Here is a 21,028-nt window from a genome sequence, read left to right as displayed (position 1 = left end):
AAATAAATTCCTGACAACTAGAAAATCATCCTTGTCTTTGACTCAGCTCTAGAAAAAATACTGATAAATATTTACTTGTTTTAAATTGCAGCAATATGTTACTTTCTAGATTTAAGCCAATGATTGACAAAGTTAAAAAGCTCATGTTTGTCTTATTTCTAAAACTAGTATCCTCAGTAAATGTTAATTTTCACGTCAAAGTCAAATCACTACTCCAAGAACCTGAAGACTTCAGCAGTGATCTATACTCAGTGGTAGTTAATTGAGCTGAAATGTTATTTTGGGTAATGATGAGACAGAAAATCAGGATAGACCCGTATTTTATCACCTACTCTTATGAAAAATTACATTTTATTGAAGCCCAGTTGTATCACCACTATTCCCTAAAATTTATTCTTTTTCTTTTTTCTCACCAGAATGTCACTGTGCGGTAGCTGCCTCCACACACTGTCAGTTGACATAGCTGCATAGGGAGAAAGAGATGGGGTGTGATGCCATAACCATTTCTTCCATCTTTAAATAGCCTCATGAAACAGTATGAAAAGCATAACGAGTTTGGCGAAAGGAACAAAACTCTCCATTGGATAGAAGTTAATTTACAAGTCTATTTTAGTGGTTTCCAAATTAGCATGGTCCTGGCTAAACTGCACCCCAGACAAAGGAAGTCAAGGTGACCTGGAATGGAGCACAGTCATGGGCAAGTTTTAAATCTCTTCCATATGATTCTACTAAGTAGCCAGGATGAATTACTGAAGGTGCATGTTCTATGGAAGTGACATCTTAGGGCTGGTCCATCTATTTTTTTTTAAATCAGGAGGTTGATGCTACTTTTCAAACGTACTTTTCAAACTTGTTCTTCGACAGGCTCTTAGGGTGGGCTTCAATGGCTTTTCTTTGATGTGCTGAGTGAATGCTTGGGGGTGGTTTCAGCTGTGAGGATGAGCCTGCAGAGCTGGGAAGAGCTCACTGGCATAGAAATCAGTGAAGACCACCCAAATGAGAAGAGGCACAGACTTGTTTTAAATTTTAAAATTTATTTATTTTTAAAGTTGCAGTATATATATTCCTTTTCCTATTCTTTTTCATTATAGGCTATTACAAGATATTGAGTGTAGTTCCCTGTGCTGTAGAGTAGGACCTTGTTGTTTATCTGTTTTGTATATAGTAGTTTGTATCTTCAAATCACAAACTCCCAATTTACCCCTCCTCCCCTCCCCCCCTCCAGTAAGCATAAGTTTGTTTTCTATGTCTGAAGCGCATACTTTTTGTTTGCTATAGCAAGGGGTCAGTCACCATGGCTTGTGTTTGGCACAGACTCAAAGGCAGGCACGGGAAAGCTTTATTGTGAAAAAACAAAACAGAAGGCTTCAGGCATGCCCTGAGTGGAGGCTGTTGGCAGGAGAAAGCTGTAGGCAGGCTAACCAGAAGCAGGCCATCCTATGTAATTGATTATGAGTGTACATTTGACTTCCTCTGTATTTAGTAGAGATTTATCCAGTCCTAGGTAGGAAGCTGTAAGATAGTTATCAAGTCCTGGCCGTTTGGGGCCATTTACTACGGGGGTTATTATTTGGCTTCCTGAGGAAGCTACTGAGGATGGTAGGTTGGTTCCTGGGCTGGTTGCTGCAGGTTGTGGATGAGAGTTCTATTTTTGTATCTAGTGTGGCCATTGTCCGCTTGTGTATTCAGTCTCTTGTCGGGCAGGAGTGGGGCATCAGGGACTGGATCCTGTGTCATGCCGGGGCAGGGAGATGGGACTCCTCCTGGAATCCTGACACTGGACCTGAATAATCTCTAGAACTAACTCATATTTGGCTTGTGGTTAGAGAACAATATTGTTTTTCACTTTTTCGATAAACTCTTGCCTTCTACACAGTATCTTTGATGTGTGTCAGCAGTATTTTTGATAATTCTACACTTTCCTAAATTAGTCCATGATTTCCAATTTCAACTGAATGACAATTTCAATAAAATAGATTAGAATAAATCATTTTATTCAAGGAAATGGATTTCTTGAAGGGAAAGTCATTCCTTCATCCTGAATCTATCAATGGAATATTTGCTTTAGGTCTAAATAGTAAACTGTTTTCTGAAAAGACTGAAATTCCAACATTTCCAACGCTCCCTGTAAAGGTCCCACTCCTGCCGCTAGTATATGGGAATTTTGGAAGATTTTACGCATGTTTCCTACCTACCCTATCCTGTCCTTTCCTATCCTTCGTCAATGAATATCCCCACGGAGAACATGATTAATTAGCTGGCATACAACTGATTTTGGCAGGTCTTCCAAATAACAGAGATGATTGTTTTACTCAGCTGCAACTAAGCTGAATGCTACTGAAAGTCAGCCCTATTTTTTGCTTAAGTATGTTTTAAATTACCAATACTTGTTTCACCAATGTGCCAGCTCAGAACAGCAGCTTTGTGTCTTTGGGTAAATTTTGAACAATTGTGCCCTCTTCTCCTCAATTGTATAGTGGAGTTAATAGTATCAAATAGTATAAGGTATTTGTCAGGATTTAATACATACAAGCACTGAGAACTTAAGCAGCCAATAATATATACCCATTATCTTAGTACAGATAATATTTTACAGAGATTAAGAAAACTAAATTACTTTTATTAAAAACTGAACAGCTCTTATGCTTTAAAGCCCTTTGTAAGATACTATTAAGTTACTTTTGATCAAGCTATATTAATATAGCTTGCATCTTTGTTTATAAGAGGCTATTGAGTTTTTTCAAATACACAATTTGCCAGAGATCTAATTTATCATTGTCTTTTTAATGACAATGGTAAGTTCTTCCCTCACTGTGAGAAGTAAATGATGACTTCTCTGAGATATCGACCTGAAAGCTGTAGATTTGTGTGTGTGTAGTGTGAGTGTGTGTGAGTGTGTATGTATGTGTGTGTTTATGTGTACACGTGCTCAGGAAAGTCTCAACAGAAATTAAAATTAGGTCTTTTTTTTTTCTTTGGACTATGTCTATTTTAATAGAATTCTTTAAAACTCTCTAGATGTAATCTATGTATAGAACAGTTTTTTTTACAAAAAAAGACAAAATGATAGTTTCACATTTCCAACTGTATATCAAGTTTAATGTGGAAATTCTAATGTGACTGTTAAAACAGTTGTATGAAAAGTAATATAATTCTGGAAAAGCATACAATAAATAGTAAGAGTGATGGTCATTTCTCCTTCTAATAAAAAAAAAAAAAAGACAAATTAACCAAACATAGCCTGCTGCTATTTTGAATTGTACAAGCCTTCTCCTTTGATACCGTTTTTTAAAATTTCACTAGTGACTGGAGTCTTTCAGCCTCTCCTGTGCCCCCCCCCCCCCCCCAAGAAAGTGCTTTTTTTCGCCTAGTCAAAGCCCCTTCTTTATTAAGTGTTAACCAAGCTGTACCCGGTCCTCTCCACTTTGGGCTGTGAGTAGGGGCAGCGCAATTCACCAGCTGCACCTGAACGCGGTCAGAGTGAGACAGAGGGTGGGAGCTGAGTCCCAGCATGCAGTGCGGCAGCCCCAGGCGTGGTCAAGATTGGTAACTATGTGTGAAATGGTTGTGAGTTCTTACTAGAGAGTGCTCACTGAACGTGTGTGTTAACTATATAAGAATAACTTTAGAATATTTTATTGGTAAGTAAACATTCCACAGATTGTGGGGAAATGTACATATCAATGTAACCGCTACTCAGGCCAACAACTAGAACTTTACCGAACACCGGAAGCTCTCATCTGCCCACCCCTGATCCACTTCCCATGTCACATGTCCTCCTCCCCATAGATGGAATTAGCACCCTTTCTCTTGTATTAATCCCATTCTTTGAAGCCAAACATAGAACAGTATTGATTTTCAATTTATAGTGGCAAAACAAATGAGCAATAAATATATGCCCTCTAGAGTGATTGCAATAGAGAGGCATTTTACATCTGAAACATTGATTTGAATCTGCATTGTTGATTGTGAATTGCAGTTAAACAGCCTTTTGGGGTCACACTCATACCTGAATACTGATAATGCTTAAAAAATTACTGTGCTTGTGGTAAACACACACCCACATACGCACCCCCCCCCCATAGATAATGTACTCATTTGTGTGTGCAAACATACACATCATAGTTTCCACAATGTACTAAAGCATTTTGGTTGTTGCTTGTAATTGGATGTGATCAAAATTTCCTTCAACACTCCAAGGATTGTTATGTCTTTTTATTTCTACCCTCTTTAACACTTGAATTACAGCTAGATTGGCAGTGTCAGTACTTAAGCCAATCAATAGACATGTAGGAACTATGGGCCGGTTATCAAGTCTGTCCTAGGAGTTAGCTAAAGAATTGAAGGTGTGAAAAGATAAAGTAGACTTTAAATGAAAATGAAACAACCTTAAAAAATAAAATGCTGTCTTTAGCAAATTCTTGTGAAAGGCCTTCATATGTTAAGTTGGTAAATTTTTACTTACCACTTATACCTAAAGCCTTTAACTTTAAAGAAAAGTGCATATTTCAAATAGCAGGACTGCAGAAAAATATTGTTGTTTGTATATTTAAGCAGTAAAATTGCTAGTGTCTATTTTAAAAAACTATATCAAGCAGAATAGACTTTATAAAATTGCAGCTGAATCTAGATAATTCATAGATTTATTTCACTTAAATTGTTTATTGTTAATTTAAAAATTGGTGCGATAATCCTGCATGATTTTTCATTACAGATATATGTTAAATCCTAAATAGAAATATTTTCTGATTAGAGCAAAAATGGCAACAACTTAATAATGGTAGAAAATGAAAGACAAATACTCTGAAGATGTGTAGAATGAGGAAAATCAGCTGAATAAAATGAGCATGTATAGATGTGGCCAATGTGAGATTATTCTTAGACTTTTCCTCACCCTTTGGGCCTTATTTTTTTATTTGGTATGTGATGCACATAATAGGATAGATGATAAGACAGGTATATACTTTCCTATATATCCTTACACACTCACTAATATACACATCTGTCACACACACGCACACGCACACACACTGCCTCCCCTCAGAAGTAAGCACTATCCTGAATTATATGCTTTTCACTTCTTTATTTTTTTGCAATACTTTTTTTAAATCACATATGTCCCTAAACAGAGTATTACTTAGCCTTGCTTATTTTTAAGATTCTCAAAACTATCAACATATACTCTGTGGTCTTCTATAACTTGAAGACCATTAAATTTTTTGTTTCATTAAATTTTTTGTTTCTAAGATCCAACCGTTTTTTTGTTTGTTTGTTTTTTGGTGCGTGTTGGTATAGTTCTTTTTACTGCTGTGTTATTTCATTGTCATGATTTATTGATCTGTTCTTTGATTAGTAAATGTTTGGATTGTTCATCAGTTTCTGCTATTATGGTATGCTATTATATTGTGCTAGATTGTTATACATCTCCCTGTGCACTAATACAAGAGTTGCTCTAGGTCAGTGCTTCCCAACTTTTTTCTGATGGCACACAGTAAATACTAGTATTTGTGTGACACCCAGAAGGCAAGGCTTCTTGAGACCAGCAGCTCATAATAGGGAGGTTCTGCCCAGGAGGACACACATCAATGGAATTGTTGGAACATAGGGTATAGAAGTTTTAATATGCAAGCTAATGACAAATTGTTTTTTTTGAAGTAGGTGCTCATGTTTACACTCCCACTAGCAGCATGTTGGAGCTTCTTTTGGTCCACATTGTATGGACCATTTGGTGTTGTCAGACTTATTAAATCTTTCTGGTCTATTGTTCATAAAATAGCATTTAATTGTAGTGCTAATTTACACTTTGGGTTTGAGCATCATTTTATAGAGGTTCTGTGCTGTGAACTCTCCGGTCTAACCTTGTTTATAATTTTTTTTCTTGTGTGTTTTCTGATTTAAAGGGAATTTTTGTTTCTGTTTGTTTTTTGTTTTGCTTTGTTTTCTTGCAATACTAATTATATTCTGTTTGTGAGTACTTTCTCCATGTTGTGATGTTTCTCTTCACATGTCTTTTGGTGACCCCAAGTTCTGAATTTTAATGTAATTAAATTTATAATTCTTTCCTAATGTACATTTATTTGTGTAAGTTAGGTATACTGATTAGGTATTTTTGTTTAAGTAAACCTTTTCTACCTCAAGATATCATTTTATAATTTCTTTGACATTGTCCTTCTCCATTTCCATATTCTCTTGTCTTTAAATTCCTTTTCTCTTATTGAACTTATTAGACCTCCAGGAGAATACTAAACAGAAGCAGTGGGCATATTGTTAGAGATCCTAGGTTTATTGTTTTGTTTTCTTTGCTTATTTATTTGTTTTATCTATTGAATCCAAGAAAGCTGTCAACATGTTACTAACCTGAATGTGGAATTTTTCATTTTGGCAGATAATTGTGATGACCCTCTGGTGTCTGCCTTGTCTCAGGCATCCTTTAGCAGTTCATCTGAACTCTCTAGCAGCCATGGTCCTGGATTTGCAAGGCTAAATCGAAGAGATGGTAAGTCTGCTTTTCTTCCTCTGATTAGTTCATAATGAATCTCATTCCTTTTCCATTCTCTTTTTAATAAAATCATTTTAAGTGATATGTTATAAAAGGAGGAAAATTTCCAACTAAGCAAATGGGAGAAACTCATGGGATGTACATGAAATATAGGATTGGTTCTGGAACGGCAGAGGGATGCATCCTATTTCAAAATCCTGTCTCATCATTTTAGCACCCAAAGAATTGAATTCCCTCAATCTGGTGATTTTTTAATGTATCTTAGAAACTTTTAAAAAATTATTTAATTTTATTATTTTTATTGAAATATAATTGATATGCTGTATTATTTTAGTTTATGGTGTACAACATATTGGTTCAGCATTTAAATACATTATGAAATGATCACCATTTTAAGTCTAGTAATCATCTGTTCCCTATACTAAGATATTATGGTATTATTGACCATATTCCTTATGCTGTATATTATGTCACATGACTTATTTATTTTATAACTGGAAGTTTGTACCTCTTAATTCCCTTCATCTATTTTGCCCAGCCCCCCGGCACCCCCTCCTCTGGCAACCACCCCTTTTTCCTCTGTATCTATGAGTCTGTTTTTGTTTTGTTTGTTCATTTGTTTTATTTTTTAGTTTCCACATATAAGTGAGATCATACAGTATTTGTCTTTCTCTGTTTGACTTATTTCACTTAACATAATAATCTTCTAAATCCATCCATATTGCCACAAGTAGCAAGATTTCATCTTTAATGTCTGAATATTTCATTGTGTATATATACCACATCTTCACCCATTCACCCACAAAGTACACTTAGATTGCTCTTATATTTTGGCTATTGTAAAATAGCCAAATGTAGAAGTACATATCTGTTTGAATTAGTGTTTTTATTTTCTCTAGTAAATACCCAGAAGTGAAATTGTTGGTAGTTCTGTTTTTAATTTTTTAAGGAATGTCCATACTGTTTTCATAGCAGCTGCACCAATTTACAGTCCCATTGACAGTGCATGAGATTCCCTTTTCTCCACAGCTTCACCAACACTTGTTATTTCTGGTCATTTTGATGATATCTCATTGTGGTCTTGATTTGCATTTCCCTAGTGATTAGTGATGTTGAGCATCTTTTCATGTATCTGTTGGCCATCTGTATGACTTGTTTGAAAAAATGTCTATTCAGGTCCTCTGCCCATTTTTTTGATTGAATTGTTTGTTTTTTTGGTATTGAGTTCTATGAGTTCTTTATATAGTTTGGATATTAAACCCTATTTGGATATGTCATTTGCAAATATCTTCTCCAATTCATCAGGCTGCCCCTTTGTTTTTTTGATGGTTTCCTTCACTGTCCAAAGCTTTTTATTTTTATTAGGTCCCATTTGTTCAATTTTGCTTTTGTTTCTCTTGCCTGAGGAGACAGATCCAAAAAGATATTGCTAAGACCAATGTCAAAGAGCGTATTGCCTTTTTCCTCTGAAAGTTTTATGGTTTCAGGTCTTACACTTAAGTCTTTAATCCATTTTGAGTTTGTTTTTGTATGTAGCATGAGAAAGTGGTCCAGTGTGATTCTTTTACATGTAAGTGCCCAGTTTTTCCAACTCCATTTATTGCATATTCTTGCCTCCTTGTTTAGATTTATTCCTAGGTATTTCATTCTTTTTGATAGAATTATAAATGTGATTTTCTTAGTTTATTTTTCTTAAGTTTGTTATTAATGTATAGAAAAGCAACCAATTTCTGTATATTAATTTTATATCCTACAACTTTATCTGAATTTATCTGTTAGTTTTAACAGATTTTTGCTGGAGTTTTTAGGATTTTCTCTATATAGGATCATGTCATCTGCAAACAGTGAAAGTTTCATTTCTTCCTTTTGAATTTGGATTCCTTTTATTTTTTCTTGTCTGATTGCTGTGGCTAGGATTTTCAATACTTTATTGAATACAAGTGACAAGGGTGGGTGTCATTGTTTTTTTCCTATACTTAGAGAAAATTCTTTCAGCTTTTCACTGTTGAGTATGATGTGTGCTGTGGATTTGTCATATATGACCTTTAATATATTGGGGTGTGTTTCCTGTTTCCTCTGTACCCAATTGTTGACAGCTTATTATATGATAAATTGATGTTGAATTTTGTCAGTAGCTTTTTCTGTGTCTGTTGAGATTATCATATGGGTTTTCTTTTTCTTTTTTTTTTTTTTTTAATGTGGTGTATCAAATTGATTAATTTGTAGATAGTGAACCATCTTTGCATCTCTGGGATAAATCCCACTTGATCATGGTATATCATCCTTTTAATGTATTGTTGAATTTGTTCTGCTAATATTTTATTGAGGATTTTTTCCATTCATGTTTATCAGTGACATAGGCTTGTAATTTTCTTTTTTTGTGGTGTCCTTTTCTGGTTTTAGTATCAGAATGATGCTGGCCTTTTAGAATAAGTTTGGAAGTATTTCTTCCTCTTCAACTTTTTGGAATCGTTTGAGAAGTGTTAAGTGTTAACTCCTAAAATGTTTGGTAGAATTCATCAGTGAAGCTGTCTGCTCTTGGACTTTTGCTTTTTGGGAGTTTTTATTTTTGTTTTTGTTTTTTTTCTCTTACTGATTCAGTTTCATAACTAGTGATTGGTCTGTTCAGATTTTCCATTTCTTCCAGATTCAGTCTTAAAGATGGTATGTGTCTAGAAATTTAATCATTTTCTATGTTGTCCAGTTTGTTGGTATATAACTATTTGTAGTAATCTCTTATGATCCTTTGTATTTCTGTGGTTTTGATTGTGAGTTTTCCTCTTTCACTTCTGATTTTATTTATTTGGGTTCTCTCTCTCTTTTTCTTGATGAGTCAGGATAGAAGTTTATCAATTCTGTTTATCTTTTAAAAAAACAGTTCTTTGTTTCATTGATCTTTTCTTTTTGGGGGGGAAGGTCTCTATTTTATTTATTTCTGCTCCGATCTTTATTATTTCTTTCCATCTGCTGACTTTGGGCTTTGTTTGTTCTTATTTTTTTACTTTCTTTTTGTGTAAATCTAGATTGTTTATTTGATATTTTTCTTGTTTCCTGAGGTAAGCCTGTATTGCCATAGATGTTGGAATGTTGTATTTCCATTTTCATTTGTCTCAAGGTATTTTCTGATTTTCTTTTTTATTTCTTCAATAACCCATTGGTTGTTTGGTAGCATATTGTTTATACTCCATGTTTTTATGTTTTTTCTAGTTTCTCTCTTGTAGTTAATTTCTAGTCTCATACTGCTGTGGTCAGAAAAGAAGCTTGCTATGGTTTCATCTTTAAATTCACTGAGACTTTTTTTGGGGGCCTATCCTGTTTGTGATCTATCTGGAGAATGTTCTGTTGCCTGAAAAAAAAAAAAGAATAACATGAGAGTTGTTAGTTAAGTTTTATTTGGGGCATAATGGGGACTATCACCGGGGAGACAGACTCTCAGATTGCTCTGAGGAACTGCTCTGAAGAGGTAAGGGGGAGGTCAGTATATATTTGATTTTGCTGAAGGGGGATATGTAGTCAAGCACACATTTTGGCAGAAAGTTGCTGCTACTCACAAGGAGCAGATGTCTGTTAATGAGACTTTTCTAGATATAAGAGGATGCAAGAAATTGGGCTCATAAAATCTTCTCCTGAAAATATCTATCTGAAGGCCTTAGTCTGCCAGTTTTTCCCAGAGCACAGGGTGCCTCGTTCCTGATCTCCACCCTGAACTCCTTTCAAGGTGTATGAAGGTCAGCGACTACAATGACTAGTGACCTGTTCCTTGTATAGGCAGATGGCAAGTGACAGTTTTTAATTGGCAGTTCTGTGTGCCTTTGAAAAGATTGTAGTCTTCTATTTTTGGATGAAATGTTTTGTATATCTCTGTGAATCCATCTGTTCTAATGTATAATTTAAGGTCATTGTTTCTGTATTGATTTTTTTGTCTGGATTATCAGTCCATTGATGTAAGTGGAGTATTAAAGTCACCTACTTTTATTGTATTACTATCAATTTCTCCCTTTATGTTTGTTAATATTTGCTTTATGTATTGATGTGCTCCTATGTTGGGTGCATATTTATTTACAGGTGTTACATTTTTGGTTGGCTTGATCCCTTTATTATTATGTGATGTCCTTCTTTGTTTCTTCTCATACTCTTTGTTTTAAAGGCTATTTTGTTTAATATAATTACTGCTAACTTGACTTTCTGTTTGTTTCCATTTGCATGGAGTATCTTTTTCCATCCCCTCACTTTCAGGCTTTGAGTGTCTTTAGATCTGAAGGGAGTCCCTTATAGGTATCATATATATGGGTCTCTTTTTCTAATCCATCCAGCTACTGTATGTCTTTTGACTGGAGCATTTAGTCCATTTACATTCAAGTAATTATTGATAGGAATTGATTTATTGCCATTTTGTTAATTGTTTTCTGCTCATCTTTGTTGTTCTTTTCTGTTCTTCCTTCTTTTCTTTTCTCTTCCCTTGTGATTTGGTGATTATTTTTAATGTTATGTTTGGATTCCTTTCTCTTTTCTTTGTGTATGTATTACAGATATTTTTGGTTTGTGGTACTATAAGGTTCATATATAATGACATATATATATGTATCTGTTTTAATTTGATGATCTATTAAACTAAAACGCATTGTAACAGCCTTACATTTTAACTCCTCTCTCCACATTTTATGTTTTTGATGTTATGTTTTACATCTTTTTATTTTGTATATGCCTTAATTACTTATTGTAGATATAGATGATTTTACTACTTTCGTCTTTTAACCTTCCTACCAGCTTAGAAGTGGTTAATTCCAAACCTTTACTATATGTTTACCTTTACCAGTGAGATTTTTTTTTACTTTGTAATTTTCTTATTTCTAGTTGTGGCCTTTTCCTTTCTGCTTAGAGAACTTCCTTTAACTTTTCTTGTAGGCCAATTTAGTGGTGCTGAACTCTTGTTGCCGAAAGATTGGCCCCCATCCCTGACGAGCCAAATAACACAGAGACAGGGTCTTAGAGTTTAGAAGAAAAGAGGCAGTTTTATTGCTTTACTGAGCAAAGAGGACTCACAGCAGGCTAGTGTCTTCAAAACTGTGAACCTGTCTTGGGGTGGAGCTTAGTGATTTTATAGACAAACAAGTTGGAGCGTAAAGGTGATAATGGTCAACAAGGGTCGCTGGTGAAACTTCCTCCTAAATCTTGATGAGTCTGTCTGGCATCATGGAACCGTCCTGTGGTCTGGAAGGTCGTCAACCCATGACCTTCTTTATCTGGTCAGACTCATCTGGTGCCATGGAGAAACTCTGGGAGGTCTGGTCATTCTCCTAAGGTTATTGCCCTGTGACTCCCTTACTGGGGAATAACTCAGAAGCCAAATACGGTTGTAAATTTTAATTGCCAGAGTAAGGCAAAAACAAACAGTAAAATCAGTAACTTTAGCTTTAACAATGGGCCTGGGGCTGGGAGCAGTGTCTGGTCAGTCAGGTTTGCTGACTATTCTAAAAGCAAACAGTAAGCATAAAGCCAAGAATTTGTTAGCCTAAGTGCAGCCATTTTATTATTTCTCCTTTACTCCTAGCTTTTTCTTGTCTGCAAACTCTATCTGTCCTTCAAATCTGAATGATAACTGTCAAGTAGAGTATTATTGGTTGTAGATATTTTTCCTTTCATTATTTTGAATATATTATGCACTCCCTTTGGCCTGAAAAGTTTCAGTTAAAAAGTCAGCTAATAGTCTTATAAGAGTTCCCTTGTATGTAACTGGTTGCTTTTCCCTTGCTGCTTTTAATATTCTCACTTTAATTTTTGCCATTTTAATTACAATGTGTACTGATATGGACCTCTTCGGGTTCATGTTGTTTGAGACTGTGCTTATTGGATGTCTGTTTCCTTCCCTAGGTTAGGGAAGTTTTTGGCAGTTATTTCTTCAGACAAATTCCCTGCTCCTTTTTCTCTCTTCTCCCTCTGGGACCCTTATGAAGTGAATGCTCCTATGCTTGATGTTGTTTCAGAGTGCCCTTAAACTATCTTTATTTTTTTAAGTTTTTTTTTTCCTGTTTAGTTTGGTTGATTTCTATTATTTTGTCTTCCAGATCACTGATCTGTTCTTCTGTATCATCTAATCTGTTGATTCCCTTTAGTGTATTTTTTATTTCAGTTATTTTACTCTTCCTCTCTGATTTTTTTTTTTTTTTAAATTCTGACTCTTTGTTGAAGTTCTCACTGTGTTCATCCATTCTTCTATCATGATCTTTATCTTGAATTCTTTATTGGGTAGATTGCTTTTCTCTGTTTCATTTAGTTCTTCTTCTGGAGTTTTGTCTTATTCCTTCATTGGGAACATATTCCCCTGCTCCCCATTTTGCCTAATTCTGTGTATTATGTAGGTCCATTACATTTCCAAATCTAGTTGATGTGCCTTCCATAGGAGATGGCCTAGGGGGCCAATGGCACACTGCTCTGGCCATCAGAGCTAGATGCTGCAGGGGTGTCCCCTGTGCAGGTTGCATACACTCTACTATTGTGGCAGGGCCTACTACTGTGGGTGATCTGGTAGGTGGTGCTGGTCCCCCATCTGGCTGGCTTTGTGACCCACTGGTGCATAGCTGTTGTGGGCCTGCTGGTGGGTGTTGTCGGCTCCTGGCACTAATAGTCCAGAGGGAAGATTCCACAATGGCACTTGCCAATGCTGATGTCAATGCAGTAGAAGGAGCTAACAAAAATGGCCACCACCAGTGTCTCACTCCCCTGGGGTGGTCTCTTCTTCCTCCTGCCTTTCTTGGAAGCCTCCAAGGACATCATGTGGGTCTGACCTGGGTGTCTTTCAGACTGCTTCCTCTGTGCTTGGACTTGGAGTGTGTGAGATTTTGCTCTCACCCTCTAAGAATAGAGTCTCTGTTTTCTAGGCCCCTGGCTCTCCCGAACATAAGCCCTGCTAGTTTTTGAAGATGGGCTTTCTGGGGTCTGATTTTCCCTGGGCTGGGAGTCTGATGTGAGGCTTGGACACCTTGCTCCTCATGGAGGACCTCTGTGGGTGTGATTTCCCTCCTGCCTCTGGGTCCTGACTAGACTACATCTCTGTCTCTGTACCTGTATTATTGTGGCTTTTTCTTTATATCTTTAGTTGTGAAAAATCTTTTCTGCTAGTCTTCAGGTCATTCTCATAGATAGTTACTCTGTACGTAGTTCTAATTTGGGTGTGCCAATGGGGGGAGGTGAGTTCCGAGTCTCCCTACTTTGCCATCTTGATCCTAAAATGAACTTTTCTACAACAATATACAACCATTATGTATACACTAGCCATGAAAACCATTGGCCTTCTAATTCAAGATAAGCAGGGAAGTTTTTAAGAAGCGATACTGAAAGTTGCTAGTTATTTAAAAATAATCTCTGTTTATTTAATTCTCAATGTGGATGCCATGATTTTTCTCTCCTGTTGAGGAGTAGGAAGTTAATAAGCTTTTATGCCCCTTTAGGAATACTCAGTTCATATTGTTAGCTATCTCCTAGGTAGATTGTGTTTGATTGCTTGAGTATGTTTAAAGGAAAGTGCAGATAATTAAATGGCAACTTGCTGCAGAAATAAGAGAATTTCAAAACTCTATGCATTTAAAGTCAGAGTATCATTGTGATCACTTTCTGTAATATGCTAAGGCAAAACCCATATGCTCATGCATCCTATGGAGAGAGGATAGAGCGGATTGGCAATACTAACAAAGAAGACATTCTGAGCAACAATAAAAAAACACACCAACATCATATATTATTAAAACTGTGATTCATTCATTCATTATTCCCTTCTCACATGCCATATGTCGGCCACTTCTTCTAATTTTACTCCCTGATGTTATCCTTAGTGCTATTGTTTAATGTTTGAGGACACTGAACACTGAGCATAACAAGTAGATTGTGTGCATGTTTGTGTGTGTGTGTGTGTGTTTTGCCATCTGGTACATGTTATAAATATCTAAGACTGTAGCATGAGTTTAAATTTAAGTTTATTTAAAATCTTTATCTGATATTGAGACAGTCACCTATGTGTATTTCTTTTTTTTATTGTATATAATTGCCATAGCTTTATGTATTTCTTAGTGTGAGAGTATCACTGGAGAGTAATAATTAAGATCCTTATAACAAATGGGGAATTGGAGGGGCCTTGAATATATTTGTGTAGATAATGCTTGTCTGTTGCTTTTATTTGCCTTATAGTGAAAGTTATTGGTCACACTGGACTGTCTCTTTCTATTTTCAATTTTGAATTGCTTTCCATGGGCAAGTGGGCTTTCCTTTCCCCTATGGGGGTCGATCCAGATCCTGTACCAAGGGTCCTCTCTGTAGGAATGCTGTCATCACAATACTGCTCTTAGAATGAAGTTTCCATTTTGTACTTCTTTTTAAAGTAAAGAGGAGTTTTAACTACCACTCCATTTGAGTAATAAAAGCTATCATAGGATTTGGCCCATGAAAAGGGATACAAAATTTAATGTCACTGTTTATTTCCTTTGTTGAGGTTCAATAAATTACTATGTATATAAAATATATATGTTATTTTTTGGATCAAATCGTATTTTTCATTAATTTATATACTCATCAGGAGCTTCCATCACTGAGACTCATTTTCATTCTTAATTTGTTTCTATGGCTCTTGGTGAAACACAATATTAAACTTCATGAATCTCATTTGCATGTTAATGAAATGGAGAAACAAACAGGATCTTTTTAATTATCTTTTGCTGGTTGTCAACTTACTTGATTACATTTTTTCTTTTTTATTTAGTTTTCCTTTTTTTTCCTATTAATTAAATGAAGTGTTCACAAAGAATTGTCAGCTTTTGAGTGATTTATTAGAAGTTATATATTATATCTAGTATGGCAGTATTCCTTGTAGTGTTTAAATCAGGCTGTGTAAGGGTATTCAGCTAAGTCAGCAGGTCATATATAAATAGACTAAATCAGCAAAGGTTCCAGTATCCTAGAAACACAAATAGGGTGACCTCTTTGCTGTGGAATCTATAAAATTTGGAGCCAAAGAATAGACAAGCAAGAAATGAGGAATCAAGTTCAATAACACACTGCTTTCCATCTATAAGATAAGAGGTGCCCTGGATAACACTGTGATAATGAGTAAGCCCTGTAATCAGGAAAGGAGATCAGAAAAATACTGCTGTTAAACATAATGATTCTATTTCTACTGGTAGGGAGGAAGAAAAATTTACTTTTTTTTTTTTTTTGAGGTATATATTAATTTAATTTTGCCACTTAATCCACTGTGGGTTGAAATGTGTCCTCTGAAAGGATACGTTCATGTCTTAACCCTGATTACTTTATAAGTGTGACCTTATTTAGACTTGGAGTCTTTGTAGATGTGAATAAGTTAAGATTAGGTCATTTTGGATTAGGGTAGGCTCCAGATAAGGCCTTATAAGGAGAATGAGATTTGGATACACAGAGACAGAGAGATCCATGGACATTTAGGTTGCTTCTATGTCTTGACTGTTGTAAATAGTGCTACTATGAACATTGGGGTGCCTGTATCTTTTAGAATTATAGTTTTCTCTGTATATATGCCCAGGAGAGGGATTGCTGGATCATATGGTAACAAGCTTTGACAGAGCAAAGGAAACCATAGATAAAACAAAAAGACAACCTACAGACTGGGAGAAAATATTTGCAAATGATGGGACTGACAAGGGCTTAATTTCCAAAATGTATAAACAGCTCATACAACACAATAACAACAACCAAAAAAAAAAAAAAAAAAAACAAAAAAAACCCAATCCAAAAGTGGGCAGAAGACCTAAACAGACATTTCTCCAGTGAAGGCATACAGATGGCCAATAGGCGTATGAAAAGATGCTTAATATTGCTAATTTTCAGAGAAATGCTGATCAAAACTGCAATGTGGTGTCACCTCGCACTGGTCAGAATAGCCTTCATTAAAAAGTCCACAGATGATAAATGCTGGAGAGGGTGTGGACAAAAGGGAACCCTCCTACACTGTTGTTGAGAATGTAATTTGTTGCAGCCACTATGGAAAACAGTATGGAGATTTCTTTAAAAATTAAAAACAGACTTACCATATGATCCAGCAGTCCCATTCCAGGAAGAATTCTTATCCAGAGCTTTTAGAAGGTGCGTGACTGCTGTGACACCTTGATTTTGGACTTTCAGGCTCCAGAATAGTGAGGGAATAAATTTCTGTTATTTTAGGCCACCCAGTTTGGAATACTTTGTTGCAGCCACCCTAGGAAACTAATACAGATTTTGGTACTGTAAGTTCTGTGCTACTGAAACAAAGATTTAAAAATATGGACGTGGCTTTGGAACTGCGTAATGGGTAGATGTTGGAAGAATTTTCAGGTGTATCATAGAAAAGTCCTAGATTGCCTTGAAGAGACTCTTGGTGGAAATGTGGAGGCTAAAGTGCTTCTGGCGACGTCTCCGAAAGAAAAGAGGGTCATATTATGAGACACTGGAGGGAAGGCAATCCTAGTTATAAAGTGGTGGGACTGTTGGATGAATTGTGTTCTAGTAGAATTTGTAAATGATGAACTTCATATTTAGCTCAGAATGTTTCCAAGCGACATACAGAAGATGTGCCCTGGTTTCTTCTCACAGCTTGTAGTAAAGCACCGGAGGAAAGGGATAAATTGAAGAAGGAACTGTTAAGCAAAAAAAGGAACCAGAATTCGATGAGTTGGAATGTTCTCAGCCTATCCATAGTGCAAAAAATGCTCTAGAGAGAACATCAAGTATGTGGCTGGGCAAATTTTGCTAAAGAGTGTGACTCATGAGTCTAGTCATCTCAGTTGAACCTAGGAATATAGATGAGGTTATTCAGAAGGATCTGGGGAGAACATGCTCTGTAAATTGCATGGGAGACAGTGTTTTAGAGAACTTTATCCTAGCAGAAACACTACTTGCCTAGATTAATAGAGGTGGAAGCTAGGGCCAGCAAGATCTCCATGGGCCCAGATTCTGGGACCAGTGGGGCCTCTGCAGGACCACAGGGCAGAACATCAAGCCACAGATGGTTATTCTTGGGCCTTGAAACCTAGTGGAGTCTGCCCTGCTGGGCTTCAGACTTGCTTTAGTCTCATAACCGCTTTATTTCTTCCAATTTCTCCGTTTTGGGATGGGACTGTCTGTCCTATGCCTGTCCCACTATTCTATTTTGAAAGCAGATAACTTATTTTCTAGTTTCACAGGTCTACAGATGGAAGGGTTTGTTTCCCCAGAATGGACCATACCCAGAGTCTAATTTAGATGGTTTCGAAGATAAGATTTGTGAGTTCTCGTATTGATTGTATTTAGATGAAATTTGGGACTTAGAGTTGATGCTAGAATGGGTTAAAACTTTTGGGGATGTTGGAATGGGGTGAATATATTTTGCATGCTGATAAGTTATGAATTTTGGAGGAGCAAAGGGTAGATGTCTGTGGGTTGAATTGTGTACCCCTAAAAGCTATATTTAAGTCCTAACACACAGTATCTGAGAATATGACCTTGTTTGGATCTAGGGTCTTTGCAAATGTAATCAAGATGAGGTCATGCTGGGTTGGGGTGGGCCCTAAATCCAGTGACTGGTGTCCTTATGAAGGGAAAGAGATACATAAAGAAGAGGAGACAGAGGGAAAAGGTCCATGAGAAGAAGGAAGCAGAAATTAGAATGACACAGCTACAAACCAAGAAATATTGCCAGGAAACTCCAAGGAGAAGGATTTTTCTGTAAAGCCTGCAGAGGGAGCATGGCCCTGCTGACACATCAGTTTTGGCCTTCTAACCTCAAAAACTGTGAGAGAGTAAATTCTATTCTTTTAAGCTGTGCAGTTAGTGATACTTTGCTGTAGCAGCATTGAGAAGCCAGTACAAGTGCCGCTGACTAAGTGACTTCTTTTTTGTGTCTCTTTTGCACTGGGAACATGCATCTCTATTTGAACCCAACAGGTTTCATAGCTTGGAGACATGTGATCCAAACTTAACTGTTAACCACACACACAAACAAAAACCAGTCGCTGCTTATATTGGCTATGTAATGGAGTTAAATCTCTCTGCTTTTATATAATATTCCCATTTTTGCGGTTTCAGTGTAGTTTGAATGATAATCAGCACATTAAATTTTTGCCATTATCAGTGTAGAGGTCAAACAGGTTCTAGTGTGCCATTTGACAGTCCAAGTGTGTTCTTAGGACAGAATATAAAGAAGCCATATATATAGCACTGTTCCTAATTTGCAGTATAATCCAAATGAATGGTTTTTATTTTCATGTATTTTATTTCCATGGGAAACCTTGGAAATGGATTATTGCCAACCAATGTGCTTGTGTATTCAGGTAAAATAACAAAGCAGTAAATTAAATGATTGTACTCGGAAAAGTAAAATATTTATATGTGTGAATATAAGCACATATATGTACTTTTTTTTAAAATTATACAGCAGGTTGCTTCTATAAGTAAAAATGCTATTAAGTTTTTTTCTCATCTGTTCTGTAAGATCAAAATATTTCCTTTGTTGCTAAGTGGAATATTTGTCTATATTTGCCCATTGTCCATTTTATTTATCCACAGCCAGGCCCTTCTACAGTAAGCGCTTATAAAGCAGTGCTTTCCTCATGCCTATAGCGTCTGCTGTTAAAATCAAGCATCTATCTGTAAATAAATTAGCATATGTAGTTAATTGACAGAACTCTCATTTCTGGATGTACTTCTAGTGAGAAAAATTATAACATTCTGTGCACAATTGTTTGGCTATTCTTACTGCCCTAAATCATTGAGCTTGTTTGCATACAACTATTACACTTAAATTAAAATCTCAGTCCAAAGATAAATTCCCAAGATTTGCATGGTACATATTAGTGCTTAAGAGGACAGATGAGGTGAATATTTCCTGCTGCTAAACATGTTGCATAAAATTGTTCATAATTATCACATTAAAAAATGATAGCATTAATATATTCAATAATCAATTCTTTCTTTATGAGGAAAAGAATAAGAGATGAATTTTGTCTGGGATGAAGAAGCTCAAGCCTCAGGGAAGGAGAGCCTCATTGGCAAAGTGGGTGTAGGGCTGAAACACGCCTGGTGGTCCACAGGACCAGAGATGGAGGGTGAGCCTCACCGAAGGAGGAGTGTAGAGAATTCACTGCATTGGGGCCGGTCTGTTCTCGTGGAGTTTGTTAAAGAATAAAAGATGCCAGCAGTTTATTTCCTTCTGTATCAACTGCTTCCCCATCACCCCCAGAGTGTGATGTGCCTGAGTAAGCCCTCAGCACCAGAATAATTACCTGAATTGCAAGGGTCCTGCACCTCCATGCTGAGTCAGGCTCTAAGTACATGGCTCCATTGTAGCTTTGCCTGATTTTTTTGTCTTGCCCTAACTGATCGCCGAGATTAGGTGATGTACAGCTCTTAACGTTGGGATGAGAGCACTTAAACCTGACGAAATCTCTAATCATCAGATCCCTGAGAGTCACCCCTGCAGTCACAGGACACAGGCTTCTCCAGCACACGTGAACCTCAGCTAACCTCGTCTACTTCTTCCTTTGTACTCTCTCCAGTGGATCGTGAAACTTTAGCTGAAAAACGAACACTTCCATCTTAGACATATCAGGGATCAAATTCACCATTCCTGGGTTTAAACCACTCCTACTTCTTACTCATTTAAGGAGAGAAGAAATATTTAACTTCAAGGTTTTAACTCACTAATTTTCTATTGGAATAGTAGAGGTACTACTGAAATGGCTTTGGCTTTATTGAAAATGATCATGGCACTGTGGTGTGGCTGCAAGAATCACAAAAGCGCAGTCCCAGTAGGATGTTAAATAGTTTCAGAACGTGTTCTGCCAATTAACCCCACTTTAGCAAACCTCACAGGACCAGTATATACATTAATTTATACAAAGGTAATCTCAGAAAATTCAGGCTTCTGCATAACTCTGAAAGAGTCTATTTATTCCTGATCAGTTATAGAACAAAGCAGGATCAAAGAATTATATTTTATATGTTCATTATTAGCTTGAAGTAAAGATAAAATGTTCTCAAATATCCTTAGTCAAAGTCTGTGAACTAAGGTAATCTGTTGGTTTTATTTAAAATATATTTACTTCTTTAGCAATTGGAAATTGGTTTATGAAGTTTAAAAAAAAAACTTACTAACATTTTGATAAAAATTTGGAAAATGAAGTTCCAGATCATTTTTTGGTCAGTGGTGTGTCACATGTGCTTGAAGATTATTTTTTGTGTACTGGCCTTGAGAAGATGAAATACAGATGAGTGAAGATTTATATCTTATTTCTCCATCTGCCCGTATCATCTGTTCATTAAAGCACTGGCGAGTGCGGTCACTTCTGGGATTAATACGGAATCAGTTCTATTCTTCTGTCAGTTAATTTGACTTAACACTAGAGATGTTGCCCACCTGACCATTGGGTTCTCTCTTACTTGGGTTGGAGCTCTCCCTGCTGGGCCCCCTTCTTTAAGGACATGTTTTACCCTCTTAGAATCTCTCGTGAGTCCTTTGTTGTCCTTGTCTGCCCTGTGGCATACTTTCTTCAGCTA

The 21,028-nt window shown here is 36.4% G+C and overlaps 1 protein-coding gene across 1 annotated transcript in view; it reads left to right on the top strand.

Moving 5' to 3' along the window:
• The window catches only part of CNTNAP4 (contactin associated protein family member 4), a 222,398-nt gene that overhangs the window by 24,805 nt on the left and 176,565 nt on the right, over positions 1-21,028 (top strand). The window contains exon 2 of the mRNA XM_010967398.3: positions 6,386-6,496. Coding sequence (XP_010965700.2) covers positions 6,386-6,496 — 111 coding nt within the window. The remainder of the gene's footprint in view (positions 1-6,385; positions 6,497-21,028) is intronic.

This window comes from Camelus bactrianus, chromosome 9, assembly GCF_048773025.1.
Source record: "Camelus bactrianus isolate YW-2024 breed Bactrian camel chromosome 9, ASM4877302v1, whole genome shotgun sequence".
NCBI lineage: Eukaryota > Metazoa > Chordata > Mammalia > Artiodactyla > Camelidae > Camelus > Camelus bactrianus.
The sequence above is the reverse complement of the archived record's forward strand: the minus strand, read 5'-3'. Positions and strand labels throughout refer to the sequence as shown.